General features: G+C 40.0%; 1 protein-coding gene across 1 annotated transcript in view; it reads left to right on the top strand.

Moving 5' to 3' along the window:
* The window catches only part of LOC137168899 (protein kinase C-binding protein NELL1-like), a 280,046-nt gene that overhangs the window by 109,527 nt on the left and 151,818 nt on the right, over nucleotides 1-18,701 (top strand). The window contains exons 11-12 of the mRNA XM_067571791.1: nucleotides 3,175-3,274; nucleotides 6,784-6,912. Of these exons, the coding sequence (XP_067427892.1) occupies nucleotides 3,175-3,274; nucleotides 6,784-6,912 (229 nt within the window). The remainder of the gene's footprint in view (nucleotides 1-3,174; nucleotides 3,275-6,783; nucleotides 6,913-18,701) is intronic.

The following is an 18,701-nucleotide window of genomic DNA, read 5'->3' on the forward strand; positions in this document are numbered from 1 at the left end:
ACCCTTGTCATTTGTCTCTTTAAGAAAGGTTTTAGAGTTCTGTACACCAGAACTCAGTGAAAGGAGTTACTAAAATGCAGAAATAAATGAAAATTATAATTAACAAGGGCTAGAGCTGGTGTGCAGCCAAATCCTTTCTCATTTTAGATTATTTTACATTGATCCTTCATTTGACAGGTATGCTGCTGAATTATGCTGCTGTGCAGAGGACTTTTACTTCAGTAACGAACAGATCAGTGCTGCCTGACATTGTAGAATAATAAGACTAGTGCTGAACATTTTTAATACTTGATCAATTGTTTATTAAAGCTACATTATTAAGCAAAAATACTAGGATGGTGAGGATTTGCTACTTTTCGTTGTTTTGCATCATTGAATACCTTAGCTTTGTTTTGATCTCCACCAACCCCTGAGAAAACATCTGTCTCTTAAGCTAGATATTCCACTGTCTTCACCAGCTAGTTGCTAATTTTTTTTTTTTTCCATCTGTTGCTTATTGCTGGAACAGGCAGTGGTTTATCAGAGCTTGTCTGATGAAAACAGCTTAGTGTTGCTTCTTGAGATGGAGTTTGCGGGCTGTAAGACTAAAACAATGAGCTGTAGTGAGGTTGCAAACCAGATGCTCGTACTTCTCACATCTTATTTTGGTTAATACATGGACATTTGCAATTACATTCATTTATTTTCTCTGTGGTCTATCAAACTTGAAACCCTAGCCCTTTATAAATCTCAATAAAAAACTGATCACAAAAAAAACAAACAATGAGCCAAAGGAGGCTAAACAGTGTAATCATCCATTGATTAATTACCCCAAGTGATACCTTTCAAATTAAACATTTGATCCATCGTTAATACAAAAAAAAGACTGATTAGCTCAGCTTTAATCGATCAACTGAAAATAAGATTAGTCCATCATGACCATACTCATTAGTTAATGGGAAAATGATGTGACTGATAAAAGGCTCACAGTGCGGAGTGACTGCACTATTTAAAAATGATATGAGGAAGTCGTGAAGGAGAAAAGCATCTCAGGGATTTGAGTCGATACTTCAGACCTTGAGAAGCATCGCAGGGACCAGCTGAGCTCTGACACACCAGCCGGGCTGCTGCAGCTATTGTGTGTCTGCTATTTGTTTTGAAGGCCCAGGGGGAAGATGACACAGAGTTTTTATCTACCTTTTGTTTCTCTTCTTCGGTGGCACATATCTGCACCTTACCTGCAATCTGTATTCCTGCCCTCCTCGTGAATGCGAGCAGCACACGTACAGCCTTTACATCCCGCCTTCTCTGTTGTCATGGCAGCCTCGTTCAGTCAGCAGCATCTTAAAATACCCTGATTTCTTCTTTTAAATCCTTTTTAACAATCAGTGTGATTTGATACATTTGAAAAGCGGTGTCATCTTACCTTTCTGTGAGGTTCATATTATAAGGTTCTGATTGACATAAAAAATAAACAAGGTCACATTTGGCTTGATTTGCAGGGTTGTAAAACATGAAGTTTTGTTATTTCAAACATTTGCTGTATCCAATTAAAGACCTTCAAGTAATGATTGACTGCTCTGTGTTAAGAAAACGAGGAGTCGGGCTTTCATTAGAGACAAGCCATTATGTGACTACACCACAATGGTCATTATGTTGAACACTGAATTCAACATTATTCTGTAAATATTTATAATGGAGCATATTTTTTGTGCAGTAAACTATTACTGTTGTAGATAACTGAGTTTCAGTCTGTTTGATTTAAATAAAATGTTACTGTAGTGTTAATTGTCTTGTTGTTCTCCATGCTGCCTGCAGAAGATTTGCATAGAAACTTCCTGTACAGCTGTGATTGTCTTCAGATAAACAGTAACAAAAAACTGCAGGGATATCACCCTTTGATTGATTTACATCATGTCACAATCAACACATTTAGACCAATAAGACATTTGTACTCAAGAAAGGCGGATTTAAAACACATTGGATCTGATTTGGCCCTCAGGTTTTTGTGGCCTCTTAAAGACCAATAAAATGTCTTTTAAACCCAGGGCTGCATGTATTTAAATGTGTGTAGAAATGGCCAAAATAGATACATATTTCTGCTGTTCTCCATGTGGAACCTTCTTGTAAGATTTACCAAACATCACATATTTTTGTTCCATATTTTTAAAAGTTCTAAGGGTGAAATGTGCATGAAACTGTGTGAACATACTTGTGTCCACGGTGACATTCATCGGTACATGGTTAGAAAAGGGCATAGCAAAAAAAAACGTTGCCAACAAACTCACACCTTCTCACGCTGTTTTTTTTTCTTCAAAAATCTATGCTAAGCATCCTTTCAATTCAATATGTTCAGTGAGTTTTACAATATTTCAAACAATAATCTATATTGTTACATTTCGGCAAGATTTGTGAAATAGACCAAAAAATGGAGACTGACCTCTTGAGAAAAATGAGACAATTGGTCTTAATGTCAGTCGCCCAAAAACAACCTTAAGTTACGTTTGAGTGTCAGATGCCATCTAGCAGCTGCAGTAATCACAGATCACAAAGAGGACATCTATATATGATCACAAATGGAAGTAGATGGATTGACATTTCCAACTGTAAGTCGGTACACTTGTTAAAAACCGGAAGTACAATCATCCCCTGACCTTAATACCGTGGTTATTATTGTAGCCATGATGACGAAGATCGCCTAACTTAAAGGACGTAGTAACTTTAACCCACACCACATGTTTTTCTAACCTGAACACAGTGATAAGTTGTTATGGTGATCTTTCACTAAACCTAACCAAGTGGTTTTTGTGCCTAAACCTAACCAAACCTTTGTCATAGTGTTGTCACATCATAAAACATCATTATTTTTTAACCGATTACTGCGCCTGATTAGAAAATGCTCCTGTACGTCATTCTGGAGTTCATGGTCAAACGACACATTTGATCATGTAAGGTCTTGTTGAAAAAAATGTGGTATCCCGAGGGTTGGACAAGTGAGTTTCACTGGAAAGTTGCTCATTTGATCCCAAAGACCGTTCATATCACGTATCACTTTTCTAGCGAGGACAGTTACTCGTAATGTGTCCACACGCCCTTCACACACATGACCCCTTGTTTACATTGAAGGTTTTATGGTGTTCCACTAATTCAGCAGCATTATAATTATCATCCCCTGCCTCGGTCTTGTCCTTCCAGAATGGCCTGATGGTGAAAGTCACAGAAACTTGTCCGGAGCTCAACTGCACCGTCAGTGAACAGATCTTACCAGATGGCAGATGCTGCAATGTTTGCAAAGGTATGTCTTCCCTCTACGGTTGCATGAATCGCTCTTTCTTTAGACGTGCACACAGCGGTCCCCTGTCACTGCGAAGAGTAAACACAACCAGTCTGCCGGATGCTGATTTAGGCTGCGCCTCCGCAATAATTCTGTTTCTCTCTCTTTCCACCCAGTATGAATGCTTCTTGGCTCAGATACCTATCAGAGCAGATTGGTCTGTCTGCTATAGAGCACCTGCTATGCCAATTTGCCTGAACCCCGCTGCTTTGGCAGGGAGGTACTACAGGGTAAATAGCCACCGGTAATTCAGTAAATACATTGAATAAACAAACTGTAGGTGGCTGTCAGCTATAGAGCCATAATGAAAGAAACCTGGGGTAGGTTCTGAGCGAAGAAAATTGCACTCTCATTTAGGTAAGATAAGCTGCATGCATTATACTCACCATACTCAGAGGAGAGGAAGATGAAAAGGAGGGAACAAAAGGGACGGTAAGGAAAAGAGAGAGGGGAGATGAGAGAGGAAAGTGTAAAGGAGAAGCGGAAGGGAGAGGAGAGAAGAGGAGGGAGGGAAAGATAAAGTCTTAGACTTTATGTTGAAATGAAAAGAAAGGAAAGACAAGAAGTGGGAGGGGAGGAAGATGAAAAGAAAGGTAAAAGGAAAAGACTAAGACTTGATATGGTGAGAGGAGAGTATATGAAAGTAGAGGAGAGAGGTAAAAAAAAAAGACAGGAAAAGGAAGATTAAGACATCCAGTACTTACCTTGTTGAAAAGAGAAGAAAGGGTGGAGAGATGGAGGGAGGAGAAGAAAGGTAAAAGAGTATAAAGGAATGGACAGCAGGGGGAGGAGAGAAGTGTAGGCAAGAGGAGAGTTTATACAGTAAAAACGAAAGATTAGAGTCACAGCACGTCTTCGTATATAACCCTATATCTTTCTTCTCCCTCTCTCTCTCTCTCTCTCACACACACACACACACACACAGAGTCGTTAAAAATCAGCTCATTATTTCAAAATCATCTCCACATCTCTTCTCCACTGTGTGACTCAGTACTTTGCCTCCACTCTAAAATTTACTCATGCCTCGCTGTTGAGTCCTCAGAGTCATCCTGGCTCCGTTAAACTGGTAATTACACAATTGTAAATGCGCGTTCATGCCCCTCTATTTTACTGAGAAAAAAAGACAATTTTACAGTGAGGGACATATTTGTGTGTATGTGAAATAAAAAAAAAAAAAATGTAGCTGTCACAAATCATAGACACAGCTGTGGTGTGTTTTTTGGGTTTAAGTAATATTTGTGGCCACAACTGATCTGTACTACACAAATTCACATGTGCATTGATTATAGTGTAATCGGTCCTATAACATATATACACTGTTCTGTGGGGTGCTGCTGTAGGTGGTGGGTGGGTGAGGGGGTGGGGGGGGGTGAGAGGGAGAATAATGCAGAAGCTCTTTCCCCAGTAATGACTCCCTAGGCTCCCTGGCTCTCAGGGCTTTTATGTGCAGCCAGTCTGTCACTCATTACAGGACATGATGGGCTACATCAGCCTATACCTACTGAGCAGGAGACAATCATCACTCTGTCTGCCTCCTTATCTGTCTGTCTGACCAATCCTCAGTCCGTCTGTCCAACAGTCATTTCACATTTCTGTGCATGTGTAGGATCCCAGTCTGGTACCGTGGCTCGCGGGCAGTGCTGGAGTAAAAATTCCCATCATAGAGACCATCTGGGTTTAAATCTCAGTAGCAGTTCCTCAGTCTTGGTTGTTCCAACAAACATAACTCAGTATGTTCACCAGTGGGGGAGCCTGACCTGTCCTGCACCGCTGATTTCCATGCAGGGAAACACCCACCACCTATGACCTTGAAAGTTGGTTGTGAGAAGTTTGTAGCTTGCTCCATTTTTTTTTGTAGGATAGCAGCTGTATTACAGTTACAAGATTTCAATTGAGACCCAGAGTCACAGCAAAAAATGTGTAAATGTGTGGCTGGGGTTGGATAGTGGGCACACAAAGCACAGCATGCACTTTGACACCAGAGTCCAGGGATCGCATCCTGAGCCCTCTGTTTAGTTTGGTTTAGACAACAAGAGCACTTTGCTTCAGGTGTAAGTGAAAGAAATGAAGGATTGTGGTTTGGGTTTACTTTTAAAATTCCATCCAGACACGTTAGATATGTAAAAAAAAATACTCTGCTTTGAATGATTATTTGTGTCTAGTGTGGTTTTTCCACAGAAAAATAAGCAAAACACATTTTTGAGTGGAGAGCGACTAATCAACACATCGTGCCTCACGTGTCAAGTCGCTGCAGACGTTTGTCTGTGTTAAACCAAGACCATGATCTTTCCTCAGTGCTTAAACATAACCATAGAATATTTAATGATGCTTTACTTACTGCAAGCGGATATTGTATTGCAAAATTGTGTTGGCAAAAAAAAAAAAGAAATACGTTGGCAGTGAACATTTTACTGATACTTTCAATATCAACATTTTGCGACTTGCCAGATATATTGATTAACAGCATTTCATCATTAAGTTGACAGAATGGACTGCATTATGTTTCCTCTAAAACATATGTGTTGTTGCAAATTAATAGTCTATAAATGTAATAGAGACAGGGTTGGCTTATTCATATATTTAGTGTGTCCCACACATACATACTATAGTGTCTCCACAACGGAGCTAAATACACTACCTCCATGTTGTTGCTATTACCTCCACATAGCCCAAAGTACAGCTGAAAGTAGCTTATTTAGCATTTTATTTAGTAAGTGGCTATTTTTATGTAACATTTTGTTGTGTACTTTTATTTTGAAACTTCTGTGTTGGAGGTGCAGCATCTTTTAGAGGCTGGCCTATTTGTCAAGCCCTCATTGGATAACTGATAAAGAGTCAGCCATCTTGTGGAGCATATAAAGGCTGTCCTTTCACCTTTTCTGTAAAACACCATGATGAAGTTCTTGTGTTGAAACATGTGGGCTGAATAAAGCACAGGCTCTTCCAGTAAGTCAGTTAGTGCTGCAGAGTTGGTTTTTTTTTCACATTTGGCTCTTTTGCTACTTGAACACCTAGTTTACTGTTGAATTTTTTTCAAGGAGCATCTTTTAAAATTCAGCACGTCAGCACACTTTACTCAAATATGAACACAGGGAAGCAGAAGAACACACTGTCCTGTGCTACAGAGCAGCATACTAGTGACTCTTTCACTCTCCTGTCCTATCTTCCCACATGAGCAACATGTTTTATATTCTTTTGTGCATTGTTACACTGTGCATGCTTTCATGGAAGACACAGCTTTTACTATTGCACCAAATTTACTGCAGCCATAAACTTTATACATCAGGCTTCTTCTCATCCACAGTAGTGTGGGCAAAAGGAACAAGGTTGGTTGCTTGTGCATTTGTCTGCTTTTATCTCTGTGCACAGTTGTTGTGGGTGTGTATCTGTGCACAACTTTTCACTGCCTTGAGTGTGAGCAAATTTTAAGACCAAAATAAATCAAGTCTTCGATTGTCCCTCTCTTTCAGGATATGACTTCTGCGCAGAGGGGCTCATTTGTGGAGAAAACTCTGAGTGTAAAAACCGGAATACCAAAGCAGAGTGTGAATGCAAGAGCGGCTATGCCTCCATCCATGGGGATTCTACTTACTGTGAAGGTAGGACTACATTTTACCCATCTCACACTGTGCTGAGGCTCCTGTGACTGACTCATAATATCTATTAGCTCAGAGATGTGAAAAGCAGACTGGGCGGCAGTGTTTAATTCACTGTTCTCTTTTAGGAGGGTGTTTATGCACGCTGTGGGATTTGTAATGAGAGTTATGAGATTATGAGTTACGAGTTATGAGACAGCACTGTGGTCAGTTTTACACTGGAACCTACACCTTTATTATGGAATCAGTGGTCTGACAGAGCACAGGGATTTGTGAATTTTAAGAAAAGAGCAAGATCTGTAAAACACTATATGTTGATTTGACTGTTATGTGATATCTTAGTGTTTTTTTGGATGGGTAGAACTGAAGGTTACGGTTCAGTTTAGGCAAGTAAAACCATTTATTATGCAAATGATAATTGAGAAACTTGACAAAGTTATGATATCAACTAATGATAATACAATTTTTGAATGGATTGTTTTGAAAACTTATTTGTGGTGAAGCTACAGCTCTTGTTCCCATGGAGTTTGAATGCACATACTGCATTATTGTATTATTATATTCAAGACTTAAGATGCAGCTTAAGAATCACATTCAACGGTATTTTTCCACCTGGATCCTCTTTTCCCATTTCAGCCACGATGTTGAAAATCTTTTAGATAACACTAAGCTGCATTTTCTGTTGTCCAACACAACAAACTCCTCCCAGCACTCCTCTCTCCAACTCTGTCATGGCTGAATATTTAGCTGATTTAGTAGACACCTCAACTCTCACGAGATTTCAGAATGAGACTCCTCCTTGAGCGAGACTTGGTTAGACACAATAACAAACAGATCGGATCAAGAGAAAGGTAAAGACAAAACATTTTATTTTTCTGTATGGTCCTTTCCATAATGTTGTCAGACACTAATAATAATAATAACAATAAATAATAATAATAACAATATGAGCCTGTCAGTGGCAAAAAAAACCCCAAAAAACTATTGCCCCGTTGGATGACATTGCAGCCCGTTTCATGGCTGCAAGCTGCAGCACTCAATACTGGACCAATTTAAAAAAAATGTTGTCCCCATTAGTCACCTAGACACAAAAAGATGGGAAAAAAGGTTCAGAAGTTTCTCTTTAATATGACAACCACGAGCTGCAACATTCCTGGTTCAAGTCCGGCTGGGGACCTTTATTGCATCTCTCTCTCTCTCTCTCTCTCTCTCTCCCTCATTTCCTGTCACCTGTCGACTGGCATCCCTGGTGCAGTCCATGCTTGCACCTGCGGTACATGAAACTATAACAAGAAATAATACAGGCTTGATATCCACAATGATGGATCACCCATGCTCTGAGGTTAAAATAACATACCCATTGCTTCTAGTTGTGTGTACTTCACATAATCTTTTCCATGTAGGATGGCACATAATCACAAATTCACAAATTTTCAAGAGATCCCAGCATCATAACGGTGAGCGTCAGTATGCTTCCAATTTGCTGATTGTTGGACTTGGCTGAAAAGCCCCAATCAGTGAGTACTGGAGGCCCAGAGCACTTGTGATGAAGCTAATGGCCTTATTTGATTAAGAAGCTTGGGAGCGGCGGTCGGCGGATTGAAGGATTTGCCCGATGCTCGGTGCAGTTGTCTTTGGGTCGGAGCCATGGCAGACTGAGTCCACTAAACATGCTGAGAGCTGGGTAGCCACAAACCCTCCAGTCTCTCTGCCACTGTTTGATCTGCATGGTAAAGAGGTTTACCCAGAGCTCCACTCCAATCCACAACAGTCCCACACCATATGAGTGAAGGCTGGGAGACGCTGATTGTTAGATCAACTATGTAAATCATCGAGCCACGGTATTATCCATGTTTGGGGGTTGCTCCCCGAAGGCAGCTAAAACTTCTATTGTAAATGGATTAGCTGGAATCTTGCTGTAAAGTATGATGATATTTGACATGGCTTCACTGTCACATGCAACTTAAATTGGTTTAGGATAACATGTCTTTCACGGCAGGCTGGGGTAATCACATCTTATTTTGTTCTTTTATTTGAGTTATAAACAAAGAGTAGCAGGCTGACGGGGTGTCACCGATATTGTAATAGATGTTTTACAGAGCAAATGAATTTCTCCTCTTGTCCTCTTGTAAACAGGAGATTGTGTCTGACTGTGGCTCTAAGCTGTCATTAAATGTGACCAACACATCCTCATAAATGTTTTAATGAGCTGCAGAATGATTGAAGATAAGGTTATTTACTTGTAATCACAGGGCTGTTTGAGTAGGGACCAGAGGATTTAAACAGAGCTCAGCTTGTGGTACCTTAAATTTTTTAGCCAATCCCTCCCTCTCTTAAAGCTTAATACACTATTATTCTTAATGTTATATTTGGCCGGGATACTGGCCTCAAGTGTAAAAGTACAGAATGTGGAGCCTCAGTGTTATGAGAGGTTGGACTAATTATTTTTTATTCCTCCTTCAACACAAAAAAGATTTTACTCAATCAAATTAGTGGATCTTTTTTTCTCTTAAAATATCATAGCTATCTTGACGTTTTGCTGTAGGTTAAGATTTAATTTGAATCCTGGGCTGATTTTGCTCGATCTTTGCTCCCTGTCACAACTGACAAGAGGCAGTTATTACTGGGAAAAGTAAGTTGGGCTCATTCTAGCAGTATATGTGTGGTGGCTGTGTGTTCCCATCTGACTGATTTATGACACTGAGAAGATATGGTGTCATTTTTAACAAAAAATGCATGGCTTGGGCGCTAGAGGTTAATGATGCTGCAGCATATTGTATCTGTCTGCTGCGGCATGTGTGACGTAGGCCTGATTTCAACACCCAGCAAAAGAATGTGGTGAACGAGTTGATATTCAAAGCCATCTGTCTAATTTCAGAGAAAGCAGAAATGTGCCTACATATGCAGAATATGCACATGAATAAAAACAAACATGAGCACATGCTAATGATGGTTTGTACCTTGCTAGCCTGCCCACCAAGGCCTTTGTGTTTATTTACTCCATTAAAGATGTATTACTGCATATGGGCTGACATCTTTCTAGATTTAAGAGAGAAGTTCAGTTGGAGGCACTGCTTTGCGTACTGGATGTTAAGACAGCTGCTCCTCCTCTCTCAAGCTTAGGAAATACTTTCTAATCCTGGAAGAAGCCTGGGAGAAGGCAGTGGTTGCTATCGATTGCTCATGTCAACACTGCTGGCCTGCTGGCTCTGCCTCAGCAACAGCCTGGCCAAAGGAAGCACAATAGGCAAAGATCCAGTCCTGTTGGACTCTGCATGAAGTGACCGTTTGCACTGAAGGTCATCAACCCTTCCATGTTCTCCCCACAGGTACCTTTAGTTTTTCCTCCATTACCTTCTTTCACATCCATCAAACTATGTGAGCAGCATTAACATATACTGCACAGTGTAGTATAAAATCTTTTAAAAATCTTGTAACTGTACTGTTGGTGTTTGCCAAGGTTAGATTACCAAATGGGCAAAGTAGGCAACTGCCCAAGGGCCTCAGACACACAGGTTCATAAAGTTCACAGCACTCTGCAGTGTGGTCTGGAACTCCAGTAGGTCTGAGGTGTTCTGATATAGGATTATATCAGCACTATCAGCAACAACACTTGTAGCCAATCAAAAATAAGCAGTAGTAGTAGCCAAAGAAGTAATTGTCACATCATTTACCAAGATAAACAAAAGAAAACCTAAAAAGTGTCACCAATTTTCCTTCTCCTTTTGTCAAGTCTTTACTTAATTTACTTTACTTGAATGGATGTTAACTTCTGTATACAGTACAGCATGTTCAAATAAGCTATTGCAGTATTTATGTGGATAGATTCACTTAATGCAGCATAAAACTTCAGGGTTGTTGTTACCTGCAGGCTATGAACAGTGAAACAAGTAGTTTTCATGGCCATTATAAGTGAAGTTATGAAGTTCTTAAAATGTTCTGTTTCTTTCTAGAAAATCATTCTTTCTCTCTCCAACCAAAAATGAAAACCTTGCAACAGTCACAAATTTGACATGTATCATCTATCATTGTTAGTTGTGAAGTGGTGTAATGTTATGCCATGCACCAAGGAATTATTGGTTAGTTCATTGAGGTTTTTTGATCCAGGCCATTGAGTCATAAGCAAGTTTTGGAACATTTCCACCATTTTGTCATGACTTACTTGTCAGAAATATATATGGCACATGTGCCCACGATAACTGTCATTACTCTGTAGGCAACATAAATTAATTTTAAAATGGGCAAGATAACATTTATACATCCCACTTATTGTAACATTTACTGTACACAGCATCTAAGCCCTATCTATTAATATGTAATGAAACAGAACTATCAGTTTTGTAACTTGAGAGATGAGAGATGTTATCTGTACGATAAAGTAAATCCCATGAAGCAAGACTGAACGTTATAATTAACTTTGATGAAAAGCACTGCCTTCATCTGGTGGGTTGTTCTCTTCCCATCTCAGTGTGTCACACTACCTGATGCAGCTACATTCAGCATACTGTATTTTTTTTCACATTTGTGCTAATGGGTTTATCATAGGCTTATTATCCTCATCAGCTCTTGTTTATGCTGTCAGTGATATTCTTAGAGTCCCAGCAGATCTACTGTATCCTCTCTTAGCTCCAGAGGACACAGACACATTAACGCTGTTGTTGCTGTTTTGCTGACAGCTTGTTAACTGTAGCCTAAAAGATGTCCTGTATTGTTGAAACACAAAGTGCTGAACCCACTCAGAATAAGGCTCCAAATAATGAAAGTGCCAGACCTACTGATGTTCAGAACAGTTGCATCAGCTGAAGACAAATAACATAATTCCCCGTTTCCTAGCTGAGTGCAGCAGGGACACTCCTCCCAAATGGCCAGTTGTTACTACAGAGGCTTCTCTGTACATCTGTCTCTGAGGTGGGTGAAATCCCAGCATGGGTCTAATGTTGAACCAGAGCACACCTGGATAGTGCACATCTTTCTTAGATATGTTCTCAGCGTTATGACCCCTTTCCCCCAATACACCCAAATGATCTCCCACTCTGCAGGATACTTTTTATTTCTTATATGACTTTACAGCCTCCCAAGTGCGTCTTCTGTGCGCTTCCTCCCTCCTCCAAGTTTCCAATGAGAGGCTCCATCACCACAGCGCGTCCTTGGAAATGTTTATGTTTGAACACATTAGGGAAAAGTCAGAGCAGTTAGTAAGGCGCTCATGTTGAGTCAAGTATTTTCACATATGCAGAGTTGAGGCTTATTTCCATAGAAATGCTCTCATGAGGTTGTTGTGGATAATTCTCCTGCTGTTAAGAATCCTCATGGGTCACGATACCCACATTAATGACAAAATTAGCTCCTGTTGTGCCCTGTAACTCCTCGTCAGCTCTTACATTATGTGCAACTCAACCACTGACTCATCCCTGTCTCATGTGTGAAGGTAGATTTGTTTCATTGCTTCACCAGCTCCGTGTTTTGTTTGGAGTACAATTGCTAAGTTTAATTGGGCCTAATTAACATGCATTTGATCAAATATGGGTTATGACTCCCTCTCTACTTCACATGCTTGTCAATCACCAGCTGGGGCAACATTCTTCTGCAGTTTTATTTGGCCAACAGACTCTGCCCTGCTGTTATTTTTTTCTGCTATGGGTAATAAGATTAGAGCCCAGTGTGAGACTGACACATTAAACCTAACAGGGCTATTTCTGTTTGTTCAGCTCACTTTCATTTAGCTCCGGAGCAGCCGAACTCCCTGGGTTCAGGGACTGACTCTCTGATGTGTCCCCTTGGCTAACAGGCTCTAGGGAGGCACTTTATGATGTCCCTGATCTCCAGTCAATCTCAGCTGACACCACAGAAGATTTCAGCTCTTCCTCTCTTCTTTGCTCTCTCTCTCTCTCTCTCTCCAGCGTTTACCACTTCCTGGTAACATGCCGTGACTTTGGTGCTAATGGCATCAGAGTCACTGCTACTGAAGCTGCTTGAACTCACTTCAGGCGTCTGTCTTGCTTGACGTGTTGCGTTTTGACTGATTGATTGAAGAGGCAATCAGTCAATCACTGTGAAATGAATGTGTTCATATAGCCTGTTTAATATATTGAAATACATCAGGATGTGCTTCATAGAGAAATAAATAATAACAATTTTAAAAAGAAGTAAAACATTAATATTTTGATAAAACCAGACAAAAATCAAAGCTTAAGAAAGGATTCAATGAAAATGTTCAGTGTAGTAGTCTTACAAAACTGCAGCATTTAAAAAAAGCAAGGTTATGTCTTATAGTAGAGGTAATGCTTTGATCATCATGCTGTATGGATGTCACTGGATGAGTCATCTTAATTACTGTAGCTGTAGTGCCCTAATTTCATCCAGTAGCATTAATAGAAAATAAGCTCAATAAAATCACTTAAGAGCGCCACCAGTGAATGCAGCTACATTACTCTGAAATGTATCCATCCAGTGTTTTACATAAAATCTATAAAGTGAGTGTGGGTTTTGAGTGGCTGCAATTAATTTCTTGTCAATTTTTTAATTGCTGGTCATGAGAGTAGGGTGACCTTATTTTCAAACCCCCAAACCAGGACCCTTAAATGTATTGCACGTTCATGCACATATATGCACACACCATAGGCTTTTTCATCAGGATGGGGGACAGTTATCTCAGCACTTAGCATATCTACTGAGCGCACCTTTCAACACCATGGACAGCGCCTCAGGAGACAAAAAATTATTTTTTGTCTCCCAAAATCCACAAAGTTATTTGTCAGTCTGCACAAGCACAGGCTGTTGGCTAAATGGCCGACTGTGACACATTCTCTGCCAGCTCCGCAAGCTCTGCAAGCATCATAGCAATTGATTGACGGACATAAAGACAAATCAGTGTTGGATTCAGAAGCATGGTGCATTGTTTATGTTTTTATATTGGGTTAGGTAATAATGAGTGGGACAGAACATGATAAACATCTATGTAAGCGCTGAAAACAAGTATAATATTATAATTATTATTTTAATTGTGGTGAAAACCAGGACAATTTGGTAGTAAATGTTGAAAACCGGGGCATTTTTGTTGGGACTTGGGGCACCCAGCTCGAAACTGGGACAATCCCGAACAAGAAAGTACCTTGGCTGTTAATGAGACGCAAATGGGAAAAGTGACATCACGGCCCCTTAGGCTAACAATCTTCTCATTCATCCACAGATCAATTTCTATCAAAACTGAATGAATGGATATATGTTGCACAATATAAACATAAAATATAAATATAATTATAGTAATCAAGTAGTCCACTTACAGTGTTCATTTTGGGTATTTTCATACATGACAACATATGGGAAAATCCCATTCTCGTGAAAACAATATCCCCAGAACGCCTTGAGGGAATTTCTTCAAATTTGCCACAAACGTCCACTTGCACTCAAGGATTAAATGATTAGATATTGGTGGTCAACGGTCAAGGTCACTGTGACCTCATGACCATCCTATTCTCTTGTGAACGTGATATCTCAGGAACGCCTTGAGGGAATTTCTTCAAATTTGGCACAAACTCTCATTTGGACTCAAGGATGAACTGATTAGATATTGGTGGTCAACGGTAAAAGGTTAAGGTCACTGTGACCTGATGACCATCCCATTCTCTTGTGAACGTGGTATCTCAGGAACGCCTTGAGGGAATTTCTTCAAATTTGGTACAAACTCTCACTTGGATACAAGGATGAACTGATTAGATTTTGGTGGTCAAAGCTCAAAGCTCAAGGTCACTGTGACCTCATGTCCACCCCATTCTCGTGAACGTGATATTTCAGGATTGCCTTGGGAGAATTTCATTACATCTGGCACAAATGTCCATTTGGACTCAAGGATGAACTGATTAGAATTTGGTGGTCTAAGGTCAAGGTCACTGTGACCTCACAAAACATGTTTTTGGCCAAAATCTTAGAATTCATACTCTAATTATGACAAAATTTCACACACATGTCTAATAGGATAAGAAGATGAAGTGATGACATTTTATATCCAAAAGGTTAAAAATAATCTTCACTGTGACATCAGCATGTTCTGCAAAACACTTTCCTGGCCATTATTCAATGTCATAACTCAGGAACAGAAGGGGAGATTGTGACCATATTTCACATTTGGTCTGATACTGAATTGGTGACACTAATCTTGGTTTCCCACCTTGAAACTGTTGTGATTGTATAGATCCTCTGTGCTACCAGGTTGAAGATGTGTGTGAAGCATCCGCGTTTTAGAATTTGTAGCTTCTTTGCATTTTGTTTTCTCAAGGTACTTGTATGAGTCCACCCTCTTCACTTCTTCTCCCTGGATTACAACCAGGACAAAGGGCCTCCTGTTCCTCTGATAGTCCACCACAAGCTCACTGGTTGATGATTGGGATTATTGATATTAAGTTTCAGTTTTTATTGTTGCACCATGTGGCAAAGCTCTCTATCAGTCCTCTGTATTCCTCTGCAAAAACAGTCTCTAAGTGAGGACAGCATGTTTCTCACTGGAAATTATTCATTGGAATCATAAATGTCAATAGAGTGATAACTTCCATTTCACCAAAAAATACACTTAATACCTTTTATTAAATTCCTCCAAAATTCATTTCAAATATTATATGAGTCTGGACAGACAAGAATATAAACTGCAACTTGACTGGTTGGCGGAGGCATACAACCGAAAGGTGGTATTAATGGTTTATCATTTTAATTCAGCTCAATTTAATTTCCTAGTGTAGCAGCCCTTCTTAAGCTCAACTAGGGTTTAAAGCTAAATGTAAGATTATTCAACTTGTTTAGATATTATGTTTTTACAGTATTGACTGTGTCTTTAAGTTCAACAAAACAAAACACAAAAAGTAGTATGCATTTTAGATTTATTATATTAACATTGGTCTGGTTCTTAAAATAAGTGAGGCATAATAATAAGGCATCTAGTTCACAAAGCAAACCTGATCAAGCCTGAGGTGAAAAATATTACGCTCTTGTGATTAAATAAATATGAACTTCTGAGGAATATTGGCACAATCTCTGAGTCTATTATCACCCTGAAAATCAGATTGTATGACTTTCTTGAATAGCCCTTTTGGCGGTGTAACTTTTAGATCTGTTGTTCACTCTTTGAAGTTTGAGATTTCTTTCTCCAGCCCAATACAATGGATTTGAAAACACTTTGTATGTGCTACTCAAAGCATTCAAAAGTTGGAATAGAAAAAAAAAAATCAATTGCAATGTGTCTTTCCTGAAACTGTGTCCCAGTCACTCTGGTAAACAATTTCCAAGAGCCTATTTCTTCAGTAGAAAGTAGTTTAAGTGAAAATAATTGATAATGGGATCCTTCATTCATTTTTCAGCACTGGGATCATCATCAGCATCTATTGTACATGGGCAGTGGCAGACATCTCAGACAAAACCAAAACTACCTGCATGGCTAGGTACCATGTAATTTTTTTCACACATATTTGGTTGAACTAACCCTTTAAATGTCATTAGTTGGTTGTCATTGGTTGCTGGTTCAGTAAATGCATCCCATATAGTGAGTCCTCATGTCCTGAGCCCTGATTGCTGAGATGTTCACAGCTGATCACATAGTATCCATATCCCATACACACCCAGGAAAGATGAGTTCGGATTTAGGAAGTCATTTGGGGATTTTCCCCATCTTGTCTCCCCATGTTGCTGTGGCCGACAGAGGTGCTGTTATCATATGTTTGCAGATGAGCTGAGATGAACTGGGCATTTGGCATCCGGGTGGGACGAGACGGTACACTGACTGACAGAGAGACAGACAGTCACAGACAGACAAGAGAGATTTATGGTGATGGGGGGGCTGCAGCTACAGAAATACAGACAGATCACTGGGAGTGCAAACCTGTAGGAATCATATCCACAGAGGTTGGAAATGAGCTAATCAAGGGCACCGCCTGCCTGTAGAGCATCCACAGTCAGGATGAACGTGTGCGTGCGTATGTGTGTCTGTGTGTGTGTGGTGTGTGTAGCTGTCCTGGGTTTTCAGATAAGCTCAGGAAAACACGATGTGTCTCCACCCGTAGTGCAGCACCTGCCCTTATGCTACAGGTAATCCGCTTAAACTGACAGCTTCTGCTTACTCTCTCTCACCGACTTTGGTCACACATAACAACACCAGGAGCCAGAGAAACATGGAAATACACACCTGTACTGTGTCAAGAAGGATTTATTCATCTTATATCACAGACCACTTTAGAGTCAAGTCATTACTATTAATGTTCTGAATGCAGTGCTGATGGGAGCAAATGAGATGTACGCTGAGAGGCGTAATGCAGTAGAAAGTGACTTATTGATTGGGAGCAGTTTAGATAATCCTCATTTGTCCTTATTCAGCCTGCGATGATGGGAGCAGCAGTTTGTGTCTGTCTCCTGTGGCATCAGCCAGGACTGCTGGTTGAATTGGCTCTCACTCAGTGGCATTAAAGAGTAATTGGCCATGTTTGTACTTGTGAATCAATCAGGTTCTCTGTGGGAACTCTGTCTCTGCTGTGTTAAAACAAGGATGTAATGACAGGGAACGGATGAGCAACAGCGTCTGTTCTTCCTCAGTTCTGTACATTGAAGAGAGAGGGTGTTGAGGTAGGGTTAGAGGTGGGGGGAGACACAAAGGGGTAGACAGACAGGCAGTAAGTAAGTTAGATAAAGACAAGGACAAGCTAAAAGGCCGTGGCACAAGCATCTGCCAACAAACTGCTATAAACTGTGACTTTTGTAAAAATGCGTGTTTGTTGTTTGACCTCCCGGACAAACAGCACATGATGCCTGTTTAGTAATCAACTTGAAAGCCCACAATATTCACACCAGCACCCACATGCACCAACAGACAGGATGATACCAGCAGTTCAAAATGCTAGTAAAAGGTGAAAAATATAAATCTGGTTCAACACTAGTTATAGTGGGTATAGGGGTTCTGGTACAGACTCAAGAGAGTCTGTGTAAAGAAAATTAATTGTGGTCCATTACAGAAGGTTCTCTGTTGACAAATGTTGAACCTACTGTGTCAAATTCACAAATGTTCTTTGACAATTTAAGTCAAGTTAAAGCCACATGTATTACATGTGTGTAAAAAGACCCAAAACCAGCACGATATGGCCATAACATGAATTGTCATCCATTCAGTATTATCAAGACTTTCATTCAGGTTCCATGCAGCACAAGTCAAATTGATTTCACAAATATGTCATCTTGTTAAGCTGTTTTTTTTAACTATGCTTAAAATGTCACATAGAAGTTTTGCTTTCCTAGAATAAGTTTGTATTTTCAACATTAATTGATATGATACTTTGTGAGAACTAATGGCATAAGTTTCCAACCCAGGATGAACTGAACATTACAGACATTTCAATGCAGGTCAAGAGATATGTGTCAGCCATATCTGAACCAAATCGAGTAAGAAGGTCAGTGGTTCAATCCCCCAACCAGCAGGATCAAATCTGACTGTAAGAGCAGCGCTTTCCACTGCCCCAATTGCTTCAATGAGTGCTCAGTGGCCAGACTGTGGTAACACTGGGCAGCTTCCAGGTGTGAAAGTGTTAAACTGTGTGAGTGTGGAGAAGTCTTCTTGAAAAAAAGGGTGTTGTTTTCAGTGAAACTACCCCAGTTAAAGGATAATTCTGGTTTATCCTGGTTTATCCTATTTTCATGGGTCCTCAGTTCTAGTGATTATGGGAACATTGTACTCACAAAGTTAATTGCAGAGATCTTGGAATGTGGCAACATTGCAAAAAAAGAAGTCTGGAAGAGGAAATGGACAGTAAAACTATTTCCCA

This window comes from Thunnus thynnus, chromosome 1, assembly GCF_963924715.1.
Source record: "Thunnus thynnus chromosome 1, fThuThy2.1, whole genome shotgun sequence".
NCBI lineage: Eukaryota > Metazoa > Chordata > Actinopteri > Scombriformes > Scombridae > Thunnus > Thunnus thynnus.